Source organism: Mesoplodon bidens, assembly GCF_964165515.1.
Source record: "Mesoplodon bidens genome assembly, chromosome: 6".
NCBI classification, from domain to species: domain Eukaryota; kingdom Metazoa; phylum Chordata; class Mammalia; order Artiodactyla; family Ziphiidae; genus Mesoplodon; species Mesoplodon bidens.
This window is the reverse complement of record NC_138162.1, coordinates 46,355,178-46,376,021: the sequence shown is the minus strand read 5'-3', so window position 1 is coordinate 46,376,021 and position 20,844 is coordinate 46,355,178. Positions and strand designations below refer to the sequence as shown.

The 20,844-nt window shown below is 48.2% G+C and overlaps 1 protein-coding gene across 2 annotated transcripts in view; it reads right to left on the bottom strand.

Annotated features, from left to right (window-relative positions):
* Positions 1–20,844, bottom strand: part of B4GALT1 (beta-1,4-galactosyltransferase 1) — a 46,580-nt gene that overhangs the window by 3,716 nt on the left and 22,020 nt on the right. Inside the window, exons 2-4 of one of the 2 annotated variants that reach the window (XM_081237446.1) lie at positions 17,784–18,019; positions 3,944–4,131; positions 1,396–1,518 (exon numbers count right to left, since the gene is read on the bottom strand). In XM_081237446.1, coding sequence (XP_081093572.1) covers positions 1,396–1,518; positions 3,944–4,131; positions 17,784–18,019 — 547 coding nt within the window. Of the gene's footprint in view, positions 1–1,395; positions 1,519–3,943; positions 4,132–15,803; positions 16,113–17,783; positions 18,020–20,844 lie in introns of those variants that run through there. The other variant, XM_081237447.1, reaches the window with a different exon arrangement.

Sequence of the window (20,844 nt, the reverse complement as noted above, 5' to 3'; positions counted from 1 at the left end):
CAGGGTCTGGGGTAGGAAGTGGCCGGAGATGAAGCCGGAAAGAAGGGCAAAGACAACATCATGGAGGCCTTCTTAGAGCTTTTAGCATCCCCAAGAACAGTGCCAGTGTCGGAAAGGGATATAACACAGTCATCCCTCAGTATCCGCGGGGGACTGGCTCCAGGACAACACCCCCGCTTCACAGTGGATGCTCAAGTCCCTTATATAAAATGGTGTAGCATTTGCACATAACCTATGCACATCCTCATCCTCCCATACACTTTTCTTTAAGCCTTATTCATTTATTTAATTTTTATTGGGGTATAGCTCCCATATACTTTAAATCACCTCTAGATTACTTATAATACCTAACACAGGGACTTAGCTGGCCCAGCGCTCTGCACACTGATAACAAATCTGGACACTCTAAAACGTAAGTTTTCTTCAAGGCCTGTATTAAAGATTTGGGTTGATGTCAAGTTCCCACACGAAGCTAACCTTAAATGACTTGGGGTGCTGCTCTGACAGACACCTTCCGTTAATTATCAAATTAACGTACTCCAATTCAGAAAGGCACTAGGGTGTATTCTGATACCAAACTCAGTGACAAGTTCAGACTGGCTCCCAGAGGGAGAAGGTGCTTTCTGCCTGCAGCCAGCAGGGTTGGAAATTCCATTGCCAGGAAGAAGTGAGCAGAATGTGGTTTCAAATGCCACGGACAAATGGTTTTTTACCATCTGTGATGACAACTCACATGATAAAGGTTTACCAGCTTACAAAGAGGTCCAGGGTGTGGATGGCCACAGAGCATGAGTCGAAGTAAAGTCACCCCTTCACATGGTTCTTATTTTACATTTTCCAAAAGGGTAATGCAAAAATCACAGAAGCTACTTTTCCTAAAGACACTTTTTCAATTTATTTTGGCTGCGTTGGGTTTTCATTGCTGGGCGCGGGCTTTTTCTAGTTGCGGAGAGCGGGGGCTACTCTTCGTTGGGGTGCGCAGGCCTCTCATTGCGGTGGCTTCTCTTGTTGCAGAGCATGGGCTTCAGTGGGCTTCAGTAGTTGTGGCACGCAGGCTCAGTCGTTGTGGCTCGCAGGCTCTAGAGCGCAGGCTCAATAGTTGTGGCACATGGGCTTAGTTGCTCCGCGGCATGTGGGATCTTCCCGAACCAAGGCTGGAACCCGTGTCCCCTGCATTGGCAGGTGGATTCTTAACCACTGCGCCACCAGGGAAGTCCCACCTAAAGACACTCTTTATCACCTATAGCACCTACAGCAGGGCACACCTAAGAATTTGGGCTGGGTGGGAACTGCATTCCTCCTGAGGGTCAATCCTTGCAGAATAACCAAGCACTGGTAGAAAGACCAGAAGTGAAGGGAGGCACGGAAGAAAGAGATCTAATTCGTGACCATTACCTGTTAAAAATGTCATCATCTTCACCTCCCCAGCCCCAGTAGTTATTAGGAAATCCATTGATGGTGAGAAACTGTTGTTTACTTAGAGCAGAGACACCTCCAAAATACTGCACGTAAGGTAGGCTGGGGGAAAAAACCAAAAACCAGAACACACACACACACACGACCAGTGGTTAGTAAGTTTTGACTTTTTGAAATCAAGCTTGCTCAAAATATAAACACTTCTAAAGTTATTTTTATTCTCTGGAACTGTTAAGTTAGGGATTTATGCGGGTTCTCCTTGTTGGTTTTGTTTTCAGATCAGACTCAAGATTACCTTAGAGAAGACACAGATACCAAAAAGTACAATCTTGCTCTTTCTAAGAACATGGTGTTGCCCCTGTGGTTATCTAGAAAATCAGTCTGTGACGAGAACATAAGCCCAGTTCTGTTGCACCACTCAGGAACCTGCTTCCCATGTGTCTTGCTTGCTCCTGCACAGGAAATCCTTGTCCAGAAGGTCCTAGAAACTGCAACTGCTTTAGAGTCTCCTGTGCCCACCCTGCCAACCCCCCCTTTCCACCCCCAGCCCATCTACAGTCTAGCTTTCATTCTTCCAGAGATATACTGGCTTCAACACTTCAACACCCAACAGTCAAGACAGCATTTCTGAAAATTTGCTAAAATAAAATTTTCTTGGAAAATTCTACCATATCCTGACTTAGCAAAATGTATAATGGTGAATCTATTTTGACACATTTTCAAGGAGTAGGGCATCTGGGCTCTCATCCTTCCAAACCTTTTTGTATTTCAATATTTTAGTGGTTATGAATTGTGGACTCCTGAGGGACTCAGAGGAAGAACTGACGAGAAATGTTAAGAATCTGGACATGCCTAGAGGCCAAGCAAAGGCCTTCCTGTGGGTCTTTTAAAGCTTATGGTTTTGTGACAACCCTGTGTGCAGCTCCAAACCACACTTGGGCTCTTACTGTAATCCAAAGAGACCAAAACCCATCACACAAATGAAGGAAAACTCTAACTCAGACTTTGAGGGGGAAGTCAGCCAAACCATAGAGAACATATGAAAAAAAGATGCAATTATTATTTTCAAATACATTCCGGAATTCTGACTGCAAGCATACACAAGCAAAGATCCCTGGGGGCCTGCTTTAATGAATCAAAAATAATCTACTTGTAACTAGGTGTCATCATTTAAGTGCCAAGTCATCCCCCTTTGGCATACTGCACATTACAGTCTGCACTTGTAATGTGAGGGTTTGAACCAGAGGTAGCCAGGCCATTAAGGCTTCTTCATAGTCAGTGTTCTTATAGAAATGGACTCTTAGCCACTTCAAGGGGGAAGTATATGCTATTTTGACAAGATTTGGTTTTGTTGTCTCTGCTGCTTTCTCTTACCTACCTGCGCCATCTCCCAAGCCTAACTAGTTCTAGGTAAAACAAACACGGTGCTGTGGTAAAGAATTAGGTAAGCACCACCACGCTTCAAGGGAGGAACTCAGAGGAGCTGGTGTATCTCAAAGGGAAGAAGATACACAAACAGGAAGGGAGGGGGGAAGATAGGAGGGTGCAGAGTGCCGTTTATAGTCAAATTTCCCCCCTTTAAGACAGTAAGTTTATGGTCTGAATGTCTTTAATTTGGGGGAAGGACTTCAGAGCATCCCTACATTCATCTCACAGCCCTCATGCTCCCAGCAAGGGAGGACAGAAAGAAATGATGAGAATAAATGAGTCTGAAAGAAGTTGTTGTATCTAAACCAAGGCATTGCTGGGCGGCAGAGGCCCGCCACACTGCGGTAGTCAGCCGAGGCCAGGGATGCCTAGCACACGGGTACCCGCAGCGCAGCTTCCCAGAGCTCCCGTGTTGACTCAGAAGAGGGAGGGAGAACTCAGGGTTCCCAACTGATAGGCAACTTAAAACAATTTTATGTTGATACAAACGTGGCTAAATTACGGAACAAAACGCAAATTTCTTTTTTAAGATTAAAAAAAAAAAGGACTATCAGGCTATTTTCCACCTGTGACAATGTGCTTTAGATAACACTGCTGCTCCTGGGGACAGGCTTCAGCCGGCTTCCTCACAAGAGGCATTTTGGTGGAGAAGTTTGAGCCCCAGTGTTTGAGCAGAAGCCTGTGCTTTGCAGGGACACAGAACCATGTTCCTTCTTAAAGTGCCAAGGAACATCTACTGAAGTATCCAAGCCCAAGAATTTACTGGGGGAAGATGATTCCAATTTGTTTCCCAAACTGTGTGGGGAAGGGGAGAGAAGAAAGTGAGGTAATACAGCTGCTGTTTGGAGCCTAAAGACGAACACCATCCCAAATATAAAAACTCTTCTTGCCTGGATATGCAGAGGTATAGGTGTTTCTGGACTCCATTTTCCTCCTTAAATAATAACTGACTATGGGCTTAAAAAGCACCCAGTTCTCAGAGGAGGCATTCTCCTCCAGAGCCCAAGAGGCACTCCTCCTGGGCTGGAGGAATTGCCTTCCCTAGTTGTCACATAAGAGACAAATATGTTTTCTGCAGATTCCGGTGAACAGCTCTTACCTAAATCCAAACTTATCCATTGCTACAGAAATGTGCCGTGGCTGTGAAAAACACCTGTAGGTGTTATGGTCGTTCATCGGAATGAGGTCCACGTCACTAAACACAAAGCAGTTGTAGTCATAGTCCTTCAAGGCCTCTTTAAAGCCAACGTTGAGGAGCTTCGCACGGTTGAACATGGATTCTCCAGCCTGGTGCAGAAACAAAAAAAGTGATATCAGATGCTGTAAGGCCTTTGAGCGGAACACTCATGGGGACTGGTGACTTGTCCACTCCACGTGGTCATTAGACCGTTCTTGGGCCTCATGTTCTGCCCTCGCTTTACAACTCAATACCGAATGACATTCCCTGAATCAGCAATCCCACTTCTGGGAGTTACCCTGTAGGACTTGCAAGTGTGCAAATGACAGGTGAACATGTTCACTCTGTTCATCACACGTGCACCAACACAAAAGATGGCAAAGCAATGACGTAAGCATGACCAGGAAACTGCTTAAATAAACCATGGTACAGCCATACAGTGGAATAGAGCTGTTTACAAAAAATAAGGAGGCTCTAAAAGGAAATGATCATCAAGATGGCATTGTTACGTGAAAGGCATTTAAAGGTACATGTCATTTATTCATATAGTATATATAAGCTAATTGCGGGTCACTCAGGTAACTGGTGACCATGGGACTTTTTCACTCCTACCTGCTTTGTGTGGTTGACTATGGTTTGATCACATCGTGTGCCTTCCAGGTGTTTGTCACTAAACTAGGTGCCAGAGAAATACGGCAAACCCAAATCAAGCTCTGCCCTCACGGTGCTCAAAGTGTAGGGTGGGGAGCAGTGTGATCCTCGGCATGGTAGACACAGTGTGTATGAGCGAGGAGGACACCTGCTTCAGGATGCCAACCATCAGGTCCCCCAGAATCAAGTGTGTTGGTGCAAAGGTGCTTCACATTTTATTTACTTCTCTTGTTTATTTCCAGTCTCCCCCGACTAGAACATAAGGTCAATGAAGGCTGGAATTTTAAACTTTTTATTCACCCACTGCCTAGAATACTGCCTGGCATATAATAAGATCTCAGTAAATAACCACTGGATGGATGGATGGATGGATGGATGGATGGATGGATGGATGGATGGATGAGTAGACCAAAGATGGACTTCAACATACAATGGCAGATGGCAATCTTTTTGGGAGACTCCGACCTAAGGGGCCCCTCAGGGTCACCATCATGGGTCTGTGCTCTTACCAATCACCAATTCCCATGACCCCAGGTTAGTAAAGATAGTAACAGTGTCGACACAGCCACCCTTACACTTAGTTCACAGGCCCTTCCATACCCATGCTCTCATCCTGGCCAGAATTCTCCCAACGTTGCCATGAAGAAACTAAGGCCACATAAGTGACACAGCTGGTGCTGGAGCCCAACACCCTGGAATCCTCACTGAGTGCTCTTTCCCAATATCTCTTGGGATCAACAAGATCAGGGCCCTCTGCTTTGGGGAAAAAATGTGCCCCAGAAGGGCCTGCAGTAGCTGTACAGTCTCAAAGGTAGAATGCTGAATATCCTCTCTCCAGGACTCCACCAGGCTGCCTGTGTGAGTACAGAGAGCACAGACGGTGCCACAGCCCCGTCTCAGGAGGGTGACTCAGGGAAACAAACCACCTGAGAAAGACAAGTACCAGAAAGTCAGAAAAAGCAGCCCAGAAGAGTAAGTGAAACATCTTACACAAGAGCTCCTTTCTTCAGTCCGTGACAAAGCTTTCTCACCATGCGTGGTAAAGGGAGAAGGCTGTGCCCTGTGGCACTCAGGGTGTTCTTTGGCTGCCTCACCAGTTAAGAATCATTTAGAATTCTGCCTTCAGCTAATTCTGTGTAAGTCATGAGGTCAAAAAAAACAGCCAAAGTTTAGGAAGTGCATATGAAGAATATGAAGTTGTTGGAATTATTACAATAACACATTGCTAATATTCTCTGGGGGATATGATACACCAGGCACGGGTAAGTACTTTTCAAGCATGGTGCATCATTTAATCATCTCAACAATCTTGGAACAACCTTCATCCCAAATCAGATTAACTTCATTCCTCCCACACCCTTCTACCTCCCAGTGATGGGAGAGAGGCCTGTACCATCTTCCTCCTCCAGCCCCATAAAGACCCTAAAAGAGATAGCTTTCTCTAACATTGTGAAATAAAGTTCAGCCCCATTGAACATTTTCCCAACAAGTGAAAAGGCAATGTTCCAACAAAGCCTTTTCCCAGCTGTGTAGTAGGCCTCCAAGGGTGGCTGCCCAATGCTCCCTTCTCTTGGTCCACTCCCCAATAACAGGAGCAGGGTGTTGGTGGCCACGTCTGAACCGCAGGACCTGGTCTACTGGCCACGACTGTTTGATCTAAGCAGATGCCTGATTGAGACTACACCAAGCATTCTCCTCTCTCAGGAACTAGAAATATGGAACTATGAGTGGGCACCTCTGGTGCCAAGCCCCAAGACCAGTGAAAGCCTGGAGGAGAAACCCAAGGAGCAGACCTGTTCTACCCCTTTCCATGTGTGTGGCGTAACAGCTCCTTCAACTCAATAAGGTGCTGCAGTGTCTGGCCCACACTTAACAACTAGTGAGGCAGTTTTCCAAAATACCCAAAACTATACATCATTCCTCCCATCCTCCCTCTCAGCCTAGCCTCACCTGTGTGATCCTGGGAGCTGGAAAGGGCAGGGTACACTTTTACAGGTGTACCTACCAGGGCCCCTAGGAACACCAGAGCAGCGGAATGGTAGATGAGAAAAGCGTGTGTGTGTGTGTGTGTGTGTGTGTGTGTGTGTGTTTCTCTTCCTCCCCTGGGATTATAGAAAAGTCAGTTCTAGGCTTCTTTGGATGAAATGGTACAACACCTTGGGTAACTGTCTGGATAAGAAAGGCCCTGGGCAGTCTGCCAATCACCACGATTAACAGGAGGTCCTCGTTCCTCTCCAGGGAATGGGAAGACACCCAGCTCTCATCCCTGCCCCTCTTCATCAGGCACATTCATCCAGTGCATCCACTACTTTATTCACTCAGGGAAACACTGGTCAAGCACCTACTGTCTGGCAAAGCCAAATACACAATTGTGACAGACACATGCACTTTTACCCCAGGAATGCCAGCTTCTTCACTTATTAGCTATGTGACTTTGGGCAAATCACAGCACTAGGCCTCCATTTCCTCATTTGGGCACAGGGATGAAAACAGATGAGTTGTGTTCAAAGGGACAATGCATGAAAAGGCTTTAGCACGCTGCCTGGCAATGAACGAATGGCAGCTACTCTCATTATCACAGGAGTAGGTTTTCCCATCCATCTTGAACAGTCAGACCTTTTCAGATCCAACCTGGAGACTCCTCCTTCTCTCATGTTTGTATGTGTCCCTCCTAATCAGCTTCAAGATTCCTCCCAAATCCTGCTTCTCTGATGGAGGAAGGGGTTTTTAAAAAGGATTAAGGCTCAAGTGAGTTAGCCTGTGGCTCATATGATCAGGACCTCTATAGCAGCAGAAAAAAGTCAGAGAGACCTTGAGAGATGTGTGATAAGCTTGGGCAGTCATACTCAGCATAGAGAAGTTGGTGCACTGGGAGCAGGTGTCCCTCTGAAAGGCCGAGCTTTTTAAGTGCAGGCTTCATCTTACACTGATAGACAAGAGTTAGTTGTACTTATCCATTCCTTCTAGGGCAACTGGCCCCGCTTAACAGAGGGAGAGAACAGGGAGAAAGAAGAAAGGCCAAAAAACAATATGACATTCCCACAGCTGGACAGGGCAACTATCTCAGTGACCAAAGCTCGCAGAAAAGCCTGTAAACTGTTTATGACGGGGCATACAATCCTGACAGTGGGTGTATCAGTCAAGCAAAGCCAACAGCGATCAATCCAGAGAGGACAGAAGCCCGGGCCTGGACAGGCGTGCTGGCCTGGTGTAGAGGGAAGAGACGTGAGGTGGGAAGCCTGGCAGAGTCTACACCCTTAAGACACTTCACGCAGCAAACCCAGTGCCCTTCTGGCAGATCTGGGCGGCAGGGACAAATGTTTTAAAAAGCATCAGATGGGGCTTCCCTGGTGGCACAGTGGTTAAGAATTTACTGCCTGCCAATGTAGGGGACAGGGGTTCGAGCCCTGGTCCAGGAAGATCCACATGCCATGGAGCAACGAAGCCCGTGCGCCACAACTACTGAGCCTGTGCTCTGGAGCCCATGAGCCACAACTACTGAAGCCCACGCGTTTAGAGCCCGCGCTCCACAACAAGGGAAGCCACCACAATGAGAAGCCCATGCACCGCAACGAAGAATAGCCCCCGCTCGCCGCAACTAGAGAAAGCCCGCATGCAGCAACGAAGACCCAACGAAGCCATAAATAAATAAATAAATAAATAAATAAAATTTTTTTTAAAAAAAGCATCAGATGGCTCTCCAGGGCATTAAAACCTTTTTCTAGAGCGCTCATTTATACTAAATATACGGGAAGGCAAGTAGTATGTCCACTGAAAACAGAATCCTCCTGGTGGGGATACAAAATGGTGCCGCCATCTTGGAAAACAGTCTGGAGTTCCTCAGATGGATAAACAGAGTCACCATATGATCCAGCAATTCTACTCCCAGGTATATACCCAAGAGAAATGAAAACACATCCACAAAAAAATTTTAAACACCATACTAAGTGAAAGAAACCAGTCACAAAGGATCACATATAAGATTACATTTATATGAAATGTCCACAATAGGCAAATCCATAGAGACAGAATGTAGATTAGTGGCTACTAGGGCTGGAAGGAATGGAGGAATTGGTAGCTAAGAAGTACAGGGTGTTTTTTTTTTTTTTTTTTTGGCTTAATGAAAATGTTCTAAAACTGATTGTGGTGACAGATGCACAACTCTGAGTATACTAAAAAGCCACTGAATTATATACTTTAAATAGGTAAATTGTATGGTATGTGATTATATCTCAATTAAGTGATTATCAAATAAGAAAGAAAAGAAAAGCCAGCTCCAGAGACAGGAGAGGATCAGAGGGTCCTGTTCCTCCCTCTTTCTCATATATCATTCTTGCCCTTTATTGGGTGTCTAGTCCATGCTTAGCAGTAGGGATACAGAAAAAGAAAAGACACAAGCCTTGCTTTTGAGGAGTTCCAAGTTAAACAGGCAATTGTTATGGGGTGATGAGCTCTTTAGGGTGGACAGTTACCCGGGAGGGAAGAGAAGGAGCTCTGGAGCCCACATATGGAGAAGTGGAGGTGGAAACACAAACCCAATTCTAGAAAATCAGAGAAGGCCTCAAAGAAGTTAGCCAAGTTTAGTTGGGAGGCATGAGAAGAATCTTCCTAGAAGAGCGAGCAGCATTTGTAAAGGCTGTGAGGAAAAGAGAGCATTCAAGGAACTACAAGAAATACAGACTGGGAAAGCCAGAATAAGACATGAAGGTGGACGTGGACCAAAACATGGTGGGGGAGAGGGAGGCTGGGAACTCTGCTAAAATACTCAAGGTTTCATCTTTTATTCAGGAGCCCTTGAGGTTTTAAACAAGAATTATGCTTTGTGCGTCAAGGAGGGATTTGTGCCCTACTCCCCAAATGAGGGCAGCAAGATCAGTTTGGAAGCTGTTGCATGATTCATGTGAGAGACATCGGAGACGAGGCAATGGCATTGGGCAAGCAGAGAATGCCTCCCCGGAAGGGCTAAGGCAAGGATTCCACTTCCCCATTTCATGCCTCACCTGCTCCCTCGGCCTGTGAACTGCACCTGCAAGCAGCCTTTGTGGGGCTTTCAGGAAAGGTACCAGAATCTGGTCTAATCCCCAGGCAAATCCTGTGGTTAAGGCAAGAGCAGCCTTTCCCTGATTGCAACAGGGGACACATGACCAACTACAGAAAACCACAGCCCCAACTGTCCAAGATCTAACAGTCTCTAGAAGATCCACCAAACCACCCTGGCTTCCCTGGATGTCAGGCCCCAGTGTGTACACCAGCACACATATCCCCCGACCATGATGGCTTGGGGGCTGACTATACCTGGCCCCTCCTCCACCAAGAGACACAGCAGCAGTGAGGTTGGAAACATCAACCGGAAGCCCAGAGTCTCAAAGAATCAGAATTTCTATGTGATGGGAGAGACAATTTTGCTTCTGTACACATGCCCTGCCCATCACAAAGCCACCCCCGCAATACCGACAGTAACCCACAGGCTCTCAAGCCCACAGATCCAGAGGCAGGTCTGCAGGCAGTGCAAATGTTTGCAGAAATACCCTCTTTCCTACTTTTCTGTGCCCACTCAGACGCCAAAAGGAAAGACCTAGGCCGAATGGGTGGTAGGAAAGCAGACGAAGCTCTGGCTGGGCAGCCCTGCGGCAGGACTGACCTGCAGGCCTTGGGATGGTAGACAGGCTGGCTGAGAGGTGATCTCCAGAGAATTACTGGGATTATACAATTGCTGAGTTTGTGGAGGGCAAATATCCACTCACCCATGATTTCACAACAGTTGGGTCTCTGGCTTTGAACCATAATAATATGGTAGCCCTGAGCTTGGACAGGGCCCTCAGTAAAACCTGATCTGAGACTTAATCTCTTCTCCCAGCAAGCGAAGGAAACGGGCCCTTTCAGGTTCAGGGTGCTGAGGGGGTGGTTCTCTATTTGCCAAAGTAATTAGTCACAAGAGTGAGCACATCCTTGGCCACTCCTGGACTAGAACACAGGTCAGAGCCATAAGGTTCCTTCAGAGAGGACTGAGCTAATAGAACAGCTTAGCAGGGATTCTGGGCAAGGTAAACACAGAGAACAGTTTTAAAACCCCAGCTCAACAGCAGCCACAGCAGGATGCCTGCCTCTCTCCCAGGCCCCAAGGCACTGAGACGATATTTTCTGCAGAAAAACACTTAGAAAATAAAGGCTTCTTTTTCAGAAAGCAATTTGGCCACTTATGTTACAATGTTACAGAAAAATGTTTAAACCATTTCTGAACCCATAGTCTCGTTCGTATCTGAAATCTAGCCTGGGGAAATGAATCTAAATGTGGAAGAAGCAAACACAGAATAAGCTGCAGACTGAAAGATGTTCATTACAGTATTATTCACACTAGTGAGAAAGTGGAAATTATCTAAATGTCTTCTAATATAGGAACGTCTGTGTTAATTACGGTAGCACTACATGTTCAACTACTATGAAGGCATGGAAAGTGATGATTATGAAGACTATGAAATAACATGGGAAGATGCTGATGATACAGAATTTAAGAAAAAAAGCAAGATACAAAAGTATATACACATACAGTATGAGCACAACTGTGGCTTGATTTTAAGGCAAAGTCTCTTCGACCTCTGCACAACAGGCTGGCTCCCACCAGCCTCAGCATTTCTGAGTGAGCCCACAGAGGCCGTGGCCTTGCCCGGGAGACCCCAGGGCTCGAGACGGCACGCTCTCGGGATTATTTACACAGCTTCCCCCTGACCAGCAGGGCCTGGGCTCTGGGTTGGATTGGGGGGCACGTGGACATTACCAGGGTGGCAGCGGTGGTGGCAGCAGCAGCAGCGGTCACAGCAGTGGTTAGGTCGGCATTCCTCTCTTTCTTTCTCTCTCTAGGAGGTGAAGGGCACAGAAGAGGAAGTAGGTGGAGAGCAAGAAGCAGATCACAGAGAGGAGGTCCTCCTTCAGCTTGCTTTGCTACAAACAGGATTAACAAATAAAAGCAAAAGGCCCCCACTAGAAGGAAAAAAAAAGAAAAAGAACAAAGAGACAAAGATGGCTGCAAGGGAGAGATGTAAGGCGGAGAGGCAAATGTCCAGGCTGTGACCACCCTTGTTCCAGGGCAAAGGCAAATTCCTAAGAAGCTGTCATACCCTGTCACAAAGTCAACGGTGAACAGAGAAAATGACATTTCCCAGAACAATGCCCAGGGAGGCAATTCCCCAGCTCTGCGAGTACCTGTAAGTGCTTCTACACATTCCCCAGGAGACTGGAGCGAGCCACACGACAGAGAGAGGGGAAAACACACAGTAAAGGAAATGACCAATCACTGGGGCAGCTCGCAAGCAGTGGTAGGGTACAGATATCCGCAGCAGGGGGTGCTACAGAACAGGACTGGCCTCACCCCTTCCGAGCCCCACTCCTGCACACATCAATCTGGGTGCTGCCAGCTCGGGCAGGAAATGGAAGGCAGGGCGGGGTGATGGTAAATAGACACAATCAAGATGAAACCAAACCAGGGGGGCCTCAGGACCAGGCAGCTGTCCTCACGGGCCTGCTTCACTCTTATTTGTCTTGGCCTCATTTAGGAACCAGCTGCCTGGCCCAGTGACAGAGGGTAAGCTGCTGAGGGGTGGTGACAGATGCTCTCACTCACTGAGCGTGCAAAGGGTGGTCTCCAAACCTGCCCACACTTGGTCCCAGACAAGCAGCCTAGAATCACCTCACGACTGTGCACAGATGAAAAGGAAGAGGGAAAAAATTCCAAAGGTAGACGGAGACTCCTCAGGTGCGAGCTGGGGCCCCCTTTCAGGTCAGGTTTTACCTGTAAGCATGACAATTGCGCAAGCCTTCCAGAAGGTTCTGAGGCTGCTACTCCAAAGCTGCTGCCCCCCTCTCGTGACCCAGTGGCACTCATGGGGGCGTTGCCAAGTGGATGTGGAGCTGTTCCCCAGTAAGGGGAATACACGTGGCAAGGTGAGGCATTACTTAGGCCTCAGGTGATTTCTGTCCAAATCTTAGCTCTGCCACCCAGCCGTCATGGGACCCCCAGCAAGCTGCTCACCTCCGGAAGCCTTCCCTCAGCAGGGATGGTGGGGGTAGCCATTGCCTCACTGAGGGGCTGTTAGGGTCAAAATTCAAAGTGAGACCGTGAAAGAGGTTCAGTCCCAGAGACCATAAACTTTTATGACCATCAAACACCACAGGGCCTAGAGTAGGTTCTCTGCATTTTTCCTGAAAAGGGAGGTCACCCCTGGTCCACCAGGGACAGGAAGCTTTGGGGAGAGGCTTGGGGGAGGGAGTGGAGGGAGAAGGCTGTGCAAGTTCCCAAGGGTCATGACCTGGCCTGGAGGGGAAAGGAGGCTTGACTTCTAAGAGACACAGACCTCTCCAGAGAACCCAGAGCAAAGGGTCCTGAGAGCAGGTGTAGGTGAAAGGGCAGGAGCCATAGGAAGCAACTCCGTGCTCCAAACACTGACCCTGCGGTGGACCGTGCACGGAGCTGCGTGGTCAGGGAGACGAGCAAGTCAGACCTGAGGGTCTAGGGGCCGCTGGGCGGGGAGAGCACGCACACAGGGAATCATCCCTCCACTCTCCCCGCCTCACTAGAAAGCACAATGTGGCCTGGGACAGCTCGGATGGAGAAGTCGGCTCCACTCCAGGCTTTCACAGAGCTAATAAGGCTGGGGAGGGCCTCTCATAGTGGCCAGAAAGAGAGCAACCAGGGGAGGGAAGGGGAGGCATGCAGGGGGAAGGTGGACGGTGCAGCATAAGCAAAGGTGCAGGAGGGCAGCTGGGCGTGTCTCGGGGATGGTGGCGAGTCCAGCGTGGCTGTGGCCTAAAGGTGTGAAGGAGGCCTGAGAGGAGGTGGCCGGAGGTCGGTCAGGGGTGGGCTGCAGAGGGCCTCCCTCAGATGCCAAGCTCAGGCCTTCAGGCCCTTTAGACCCTCGCCTGTGGACGGCAGGGACATACTGAAGAGTTTAGAGAGGGCATGACACAGCCAGAACTAGAAAAATTGTAGGCAGCTGAGTGAGATCAGAGGCACCAGGGGATATACAAACAGAACCAGAGAGACAGATCCTGGGCACTGCTTCTGGGGCAAAGGGCTGCCACGGTTATTACGAGCCCACCTGGCCAGCTGGGCCTGCATTCCTCACCTGTTTGTTAATTCCCATGGCGGCTAATCCCACAAACATCCTGTATTTCTTATTTAGGGCTAGTGCTGCCAGGGTGACAACCTGCCTTCCCCTTACCTTTGGTGGTTTTATGGTTTCCTTTCCCAATTAAAGTATGAAGAAGTGTAGTGTGCACCCCACCTCCCATCTGCTACGACCTCTTGATGTCCTCCTCCGCACCAAGGTCCCAGTGCTGGACCTTGGGCAGGACACCTGTGCCTCAGAGAAGCACCCTTGGCTCCGAGAGGCTGGACCTGTCAGAACCCTAAAGGGATGTTCAGATGCCAGCTGGCTAGGGCAGGAAGAGAGCTGGACACTGAGAACCAACAGCAATGCTGCTGCTTCTCCAGGTTTACTCAACCGGTAAAGCATACCACCCACCTCTACCACGCTTATTGTGAGATGGAAGTTATTACGGTGATTGGAGGGAACTAAACCAAACGAAAGTGGTTAATAGCTTAGTATGGACAGGGTAGGAGCCACAAAAGCCCAGGAAAGCTCACCCCTGTGTGTGGAGCTTGAGACACAACCCTTCTCTGAAGAAGCTGGTGGGCTTGCTGTGGTCCCTAAGTCCACTATCTGACCCCACGGAGGCCACACAAGTGGGAGGGAGGGTCTCAACGCTGGTATTGAGTGGGGGTGAAGCAGGAGGCGGGGAGAGAGCAGTAAAGAGTTTATCACCACAGTCCTGGGCAGAGAAAATAGGCAGGAAGAAGGGGATGGGATGGGGCGGGGAGGAGAAGGAACTCAAATCAGCTAATGTTTACCAAGGGTTCACTGTGTGCCAGGTGCGTCACAGCCCTGCATGCTAAGGACTAAAACCTTGCCCTCCCACTACTGAGGAAACCGAGGTGTGAAGGACTCAAGCTCAAGGTCACTGAGCTGGCAAGTAGCAGAGCCGGAACCCAGGCAGCCTGAGCCTGGTGCTCACTCCCAGCCCTGGACACCCAGCTTTGAGAAGGAGGGACTAAATGGCCTTGAGGAGGGAGTTAGTGCTGATGCACTGAGAGGGCACTAGGAGACGCGGAGTGGGCTCTGATCTGCAGCCCTACTGTGGCTTATGTGGCTTCCTACCCGTCACTTCCCCTCTCTGAGCCTCAGTTTCCTCACCTGCAAAATAGAACAGTTTTCACACTATCTGGCCTTAGGGGTACACATGAATCCCAGCAAAGACTGAAGGGGAAGTCAGGGGACATAGATGGGGACATGGCCCCCACTTCAAGTAGAATAGCACCATTGTGACCCACTGTGGATGGGGGCTGTGGAGGATTTTCAAGTGGCAGGAAGAGGTTCTGTTCTTAAAAACCTGTCTGAGAAGCCCTGGACTAGATGTCTCAGGGGCCCGTCCTATTTTAAGCACTTTCTCATCTTAAATGGGGTATGTGTTGGGGGTGGTGGTAAATGAAGCATCAAAATGACAGCAGGGTGTCTGAGACAGGAAGACACTGAGAAGCCTATTTGCTCAACAAATGGTACAAAAAGCCCAAGCCAGATGCTATGAACTCCCTTTCTCTTACTATAACAGTAAAACAGAGAACACAGGAAGGTCCTAATTTGTAGACGGGGCCCGCTCCAAACGTTTCCCCTCCCACCTCTTTCTTTTCAAGGTTTAGGTTTCCTATCATCACTTTATTATGGGTTCTTTATAGATACCACACAAGATATTCTTCACTGGAAAGGTAGAGCAGACTTCAAGTTTCTTTATGACTTGGTTACCTGAAAGTCAGATCATATTTTCCCAAAGAAATAATCAGGGCAGAGCTGGAGCAGAAGAAATTAGATTAACTGGCGGAGAGGGAGATAAAGAGGAAATTATTCACCAAAGGTGAAAAGTTAACCCTTGGAAGAGAAGGAAAAGATGAAGAAGCAAAAAGACACGAACTGGGGCAGGGGTAGGGGGGATGGGGTGGGGGAGAGACGATGATACTGACAAGACTAGAGGAAAAAAAGACGTAAATGTTACAACGCTTGGTGTCAGTTTATTTCTCTTGTAAAAATAAAATAGTGTGTGTGTGAAAAAAATAATAATAATAAAGTTAGATGTTGACAGAACTAAACTGTTTTGTTAGGGATGCATGCAGGTTAAAGGAAATGATTGTCAAGAAATGAGGATGGTGTTTAACCGGGAAGAGGGAAGGAGCTTGTGATGAGAAAAGGAGATGGGAGGTTTCTGAGATGCTGACAAGTATCAATACTTTCAGATTTGAGTAGTGGTTATGTAAGTATTCTCTTTTTATTTGTCACATTGACAGTATTGTTCTGTGCACTTCTCAGTAGGCATATCGTATTTTACAATTAAAAACCTGCATAAAGAAGAAAAAAAAAAGACGTAAATGTTTGAAAAATGAAAAATAAAATACTTCCGATGCTGAGATACATGTGGGAAAAGATAGGAATTGGGGGTGTTTCTCAGTATCCTAGGGAAAGTAAGGAGGTGGGAGGGGAGGAGGTGTTAATGTAGGCCTGCTTTCCCCAACGTTCAATTCACGGAACACTCTTCATTTGAGATGGTTCTTGGAAAACGGCTCTCCAGTCAGATGAGCTCAGGAAACACTATGTGCGGAGTCCTTCTGGAGGCTGTAATGTACACCAGTACACTGAAGGCTCTGCAGGAATGAAACCTGCTTCATGTTGTTCAGTCCAGCATTCCTCAGATGCATTTGGCCTCAGATCTCCATTTCGGAAAGCACACTTTGGGAGAAGCCCCATCTTAGGCAGTGTCCAGTGTTAGCCGGCACAGCAGGGCCACTGGTCCAAGCTGGCTTGCTTAGTTGTTCTGCCAGCTTGGACTGGGGGGGGCAGGAGGAGAGAGCTGGTATAGGACGTTTGGAAATCTGTTATTGGAAACGTGGGGAATATCTATATAAACACGTCGTAGGAATTTAAGATAGTGGCTAAATTTCACTGGTCCAATATTTGTTTTGACTTTATAATTGAAGGGAAATCTCACATTCACCTAAAATACCAGCTTTCTATACATTCGCCTTCTCCCCCCGGGCGCCCACACCAAGTCTTCCTTGACCACAGTCACCTAAATTCAAAAACTTGGCATCATCACTAACTATCTTTTACACTCTTTACCCAAGTATATATTTTAATCTAGTTTATATGCCATCCAGACCACAGCTGTCTCTCCTCTGCTCAGGCAGATTTGTGGGAGGCCACCAGATGCCTTGATGAATAAGATCTGACACGGTGTCTACAGTGTATCATTCATCTACTGGTAAAACAACTGTCAAAGAGGGAAAGGAGATGCAGCTGGCGTGGCCTGTTCCTCGTAATCTCTGCTGGCCCCTGGTGCTGGTGGCTTCCTCTTCCAGGCGCTCACTGCCATTGCTTTAATAACGGGCTCCTGAATCTTGCCATGGTCAACACGTGCTCACTGGCATCAGACAAGTGTTCCTTGATGGCAGGGTTTTTCTTAAGCAAGTCTTCTGGTCCAAGGAAGGCCCACCAAGTCCCTCAACTTTGATAGAAGCTGTCAACTGCTAGTAATCTTACTACTCAAGCTAACTTACTACAAGCAGACCCAGAGTTTATCTTGAAATGAAATGGACACTGGACCTTTTAGAAATGGAAATGCATCCTGTCTCTTCAGATGAATTTCAAGGGAATTTGGTATATAGATAAGTTAGATGTGTTATTCCAGCTGGGAGATTATAGTCTAAAGATAGGAATTTAGGTATTCAGGATAAACTTGAAATACCAAAGTTATACTCTTGGGAAAAAAAAAAAAACCAAAACAACACTGTATGGCATTTAGCTCATTTGCACCAAGATAAGGAGGGTGGTGGTGGTGGTAGTGGAGTTGCAAAATGCCAGATGTCTAAAAAATCACTTCCATTCCTTCACCCCTCATTACTCACATATTTGAGTACACAAGCACGTGCATGCGCGCACACACACACACACACACGCACATGCACACACGTGTACGCTCCTTCCCTCCCTCCCTCCATCTTCCCAGACCTCACCTGGTTGATAACATAGATGCCATAGTCCAACTGCTGACGCTGTAGGATTGGGTGCAAATAATACAGCCAGTACTTGAGGTGTTCCTGCCGGTTGCGGAACGGAATGATGATGGCCACCTTGTGAGGAGAGATGCAGTCCTTGGGGGTATAGCGGCCACCCACCTTCACCTTCGGGTTCTGTTCCTCCACAAGCTTCAGGTCCACAGGTATGTTAAACTCAATCAGCATGGGGCCGACTAGAGAGGTGGAGGGAAGGAGAAGATATCAGGCCACAGGACTCTGCAGGTGGCCAGGCTGCTACCGCTGGAAGCATCTCCTCCTGGGAGGCAGTGTGGCTGTGGAAAAGGCACTCAGGCCCAGCACTGGGTACCGTGTCCGGAACTAGCGTGACTGACCATCCCAGGAAACCCTTCAGTATCAGGCAAACTCAGACAGCTGGTCACCCTCTGAAGCACTTCACCTTCCTAGGACCCACTCCTCTCAGACTCTATGTTGCTCAACTGAAAAATGGAAATGGAGTAATTCCTGCTCAGACTTCCTGACAAGCTGTAGTAAGGATCAGAGAGCACGGCTGAGGAAGCACTTTGTCAGAAATCCTGAGGTTGAAACTCTGCCACTTCCCAGCTGTGTGGCCTTGGACAAATGACTTACATCATCTCTCTGAACCTAACCTAGTCGGGGGAAAGTGCGCATGTGTGTTGGGGGGGCCCCTGTGGAGGAAATGAGCCTGAAATTACAAGGCAGCAGAGAGTGGCATGAGTGACCCATATCTCAGGAATGGAAGTGATGCACAGATGAAACAAACTTGACGGGGAGGGACTGGAGGAACTAAGGGGAAGCAGAGAGAAGAAACAGCCAGAACAAACATCAAAGAAGAGTGCTTAGAATAAGCAGGGGATGAAGAAGGGAGGAAAAGTCAGGGGCAACTCCAAAGTTTCTGGCCTAGAAGAACATGGCTCGAAATGAGAGAACTAAGTTAGTAAGAGAGCTCTGGGCTCAGAAGACAAATTGATGAGACGTGGATGGCGGCTTGTGAGGTAGTGGCAGGTTAGGAGTAGAGGAAAAGGCAAGGGTGAAGATCCAGATACAGGCATGAAAGTCCCCGTCTCCTAAGTAGAAACAGGTGGAGCTGAGAGAGGACCTCACTCCTCCAAGTCTGACGACCACCCCTGCCACAGCACACATGGGGAGGGCAGGAGAAAGATGACTAGCCCAGGGACACACAGGGAATTGGGAACAGAGTCAACACTTGAACCCAGGTCCCCAGTATTCCCTGTAGGCCAGACTTTCTCAAAGTGGGTTCCAGGAGACACTAGTCCCAGTGAGATGCTCAATGGAAGAACACGTCCCCTGGTCAAATAAGTTTGGGAACGCTGCATACTAACTCTTGCTTCTGGAAAGTCATAATGCATACCAAAAGCTCTGAGAAGCTGTGCAGTCAAGAAGTTCACTTTATCTATCCCACCACTTCCTAAACTTATTTGGCCATAGAATCATTCTATCAGGGAACATACTTTAGGAACCGTTACTCTAGCATAACCAGCTTTACCTATGGAGTAAACTATCCACAGGAACAAAGGAAGGAAACTAAACACTACGGAACAGAAGCCAGACCCAGACCACAAACTCAGAGCAAGTTCACCTGAAACATGCTGGTGAGAACCACCCAGGGTCCAGTGTGCAGCCCTCTGTCGCCCTGTTTGTTTGTCAATAGTATGTAGCTCTCCAAGCCCCTCTTGTCTTCAGGGATCACTCACCCTCCTGAAATGAGGCAGCCCAAGAAAAGGAAGCTGTGACTCTCGCTCCCCTTGCCTGTCAGCAGGTATGGACCTGCATCTCCTCCTCCTCTCCCCTCTCCTGGATCCCCAGGACTCCTCACACCTTCCCTCCCTCTGATGCTGACCCAGTTCTATCATCACAGCACCCACTCACATAAGTTCATTTTCTTCTGAGACACAGCTCTGATCCTATCACTTTCCTGCTAAAACCCTCTGATGGCTCTAAGGCTATAGCCTTGGACAAGGTAGGGCTAAGCCTCTTAGCTTGGCAACAAGGCCCTTCAGTCTCAGCTCTACTCTCCTTCTCGTTCCTATAAACTGTGCCTATGCCCACACTTTTCCCTTTGCCAGAGACGCTCTTCCCTCTTTCCTCTAACGTCATTGAGAGACTAGGATCTTAAAATCGAAGGCCCAGTCTGGCCTTGTCCTTTTGCTCTCCTCGTTCCCACAGAGCTCAGACGGCAGACCCCGTGCGGCAGGAAGGGGGTCTTCAGGGATCAAAAGCCCTAGTCTCTGCCTGGCCGTGCACCTCGGTCTCTGGAGGAACAGAGGCCTCACAGATCAGTCCCTGACATGACTGCCTGCTGACCCAGCTCCAACCTCCCAGGGTGCCCTCAGGTGAGTAGGTACTATGTCCCAGAACCAAGTAAGGGGTCTGCCTGGCCATTGTCTCTACAGAAAAATGTGAGGAGTGTGAACACATTCTATCATCAGAATCATGTGAAGTAATCAGTAAAAATATGGAATCTCAGGCCTCTCCCCTAGAGAACCTGACTCGGTAGATCTTGGGAAGGACCCACGTAAATAACAAGGAGCCCAAGGGATTCTTATTGGGCAAGATGGGCAGAGGGGAGCCGGACCGCCCATCTTCACAAGCCTTGGGTCTTTCATGGAGGGAGCCCTTTCCCACAGGGTCCAGCAGGCCTGGGTTGCTCTAGTCCCCAAGCCTGGGCAAAGCCTTCTGGGAGACCCTGCTGCACAGGGCACTTGTGAAAAACATGAAAAGAAGATCTGTCATTGGGCTCTTCTCACTTCAGAAAGCCCCACGACATCTGCACCCCATCCCCAGCCTGCCCCACCTTTGGTTCTGAAGATGCTGCTAAACATAACTCCATTTTGGGGAACCCAAGAGGCATCTGGACTGTCACTCTACCAAACTTCTCACAACTTCTGAAACCAGCCCAGAGAACAGGAATTCACACTTGGTCTGCCCACCCTCCCTGGAGCAGACACCTGCAGGCTAGAAGCGTCTTAATTTCGCCCCTTCAGCAGTTCCGGAAAGA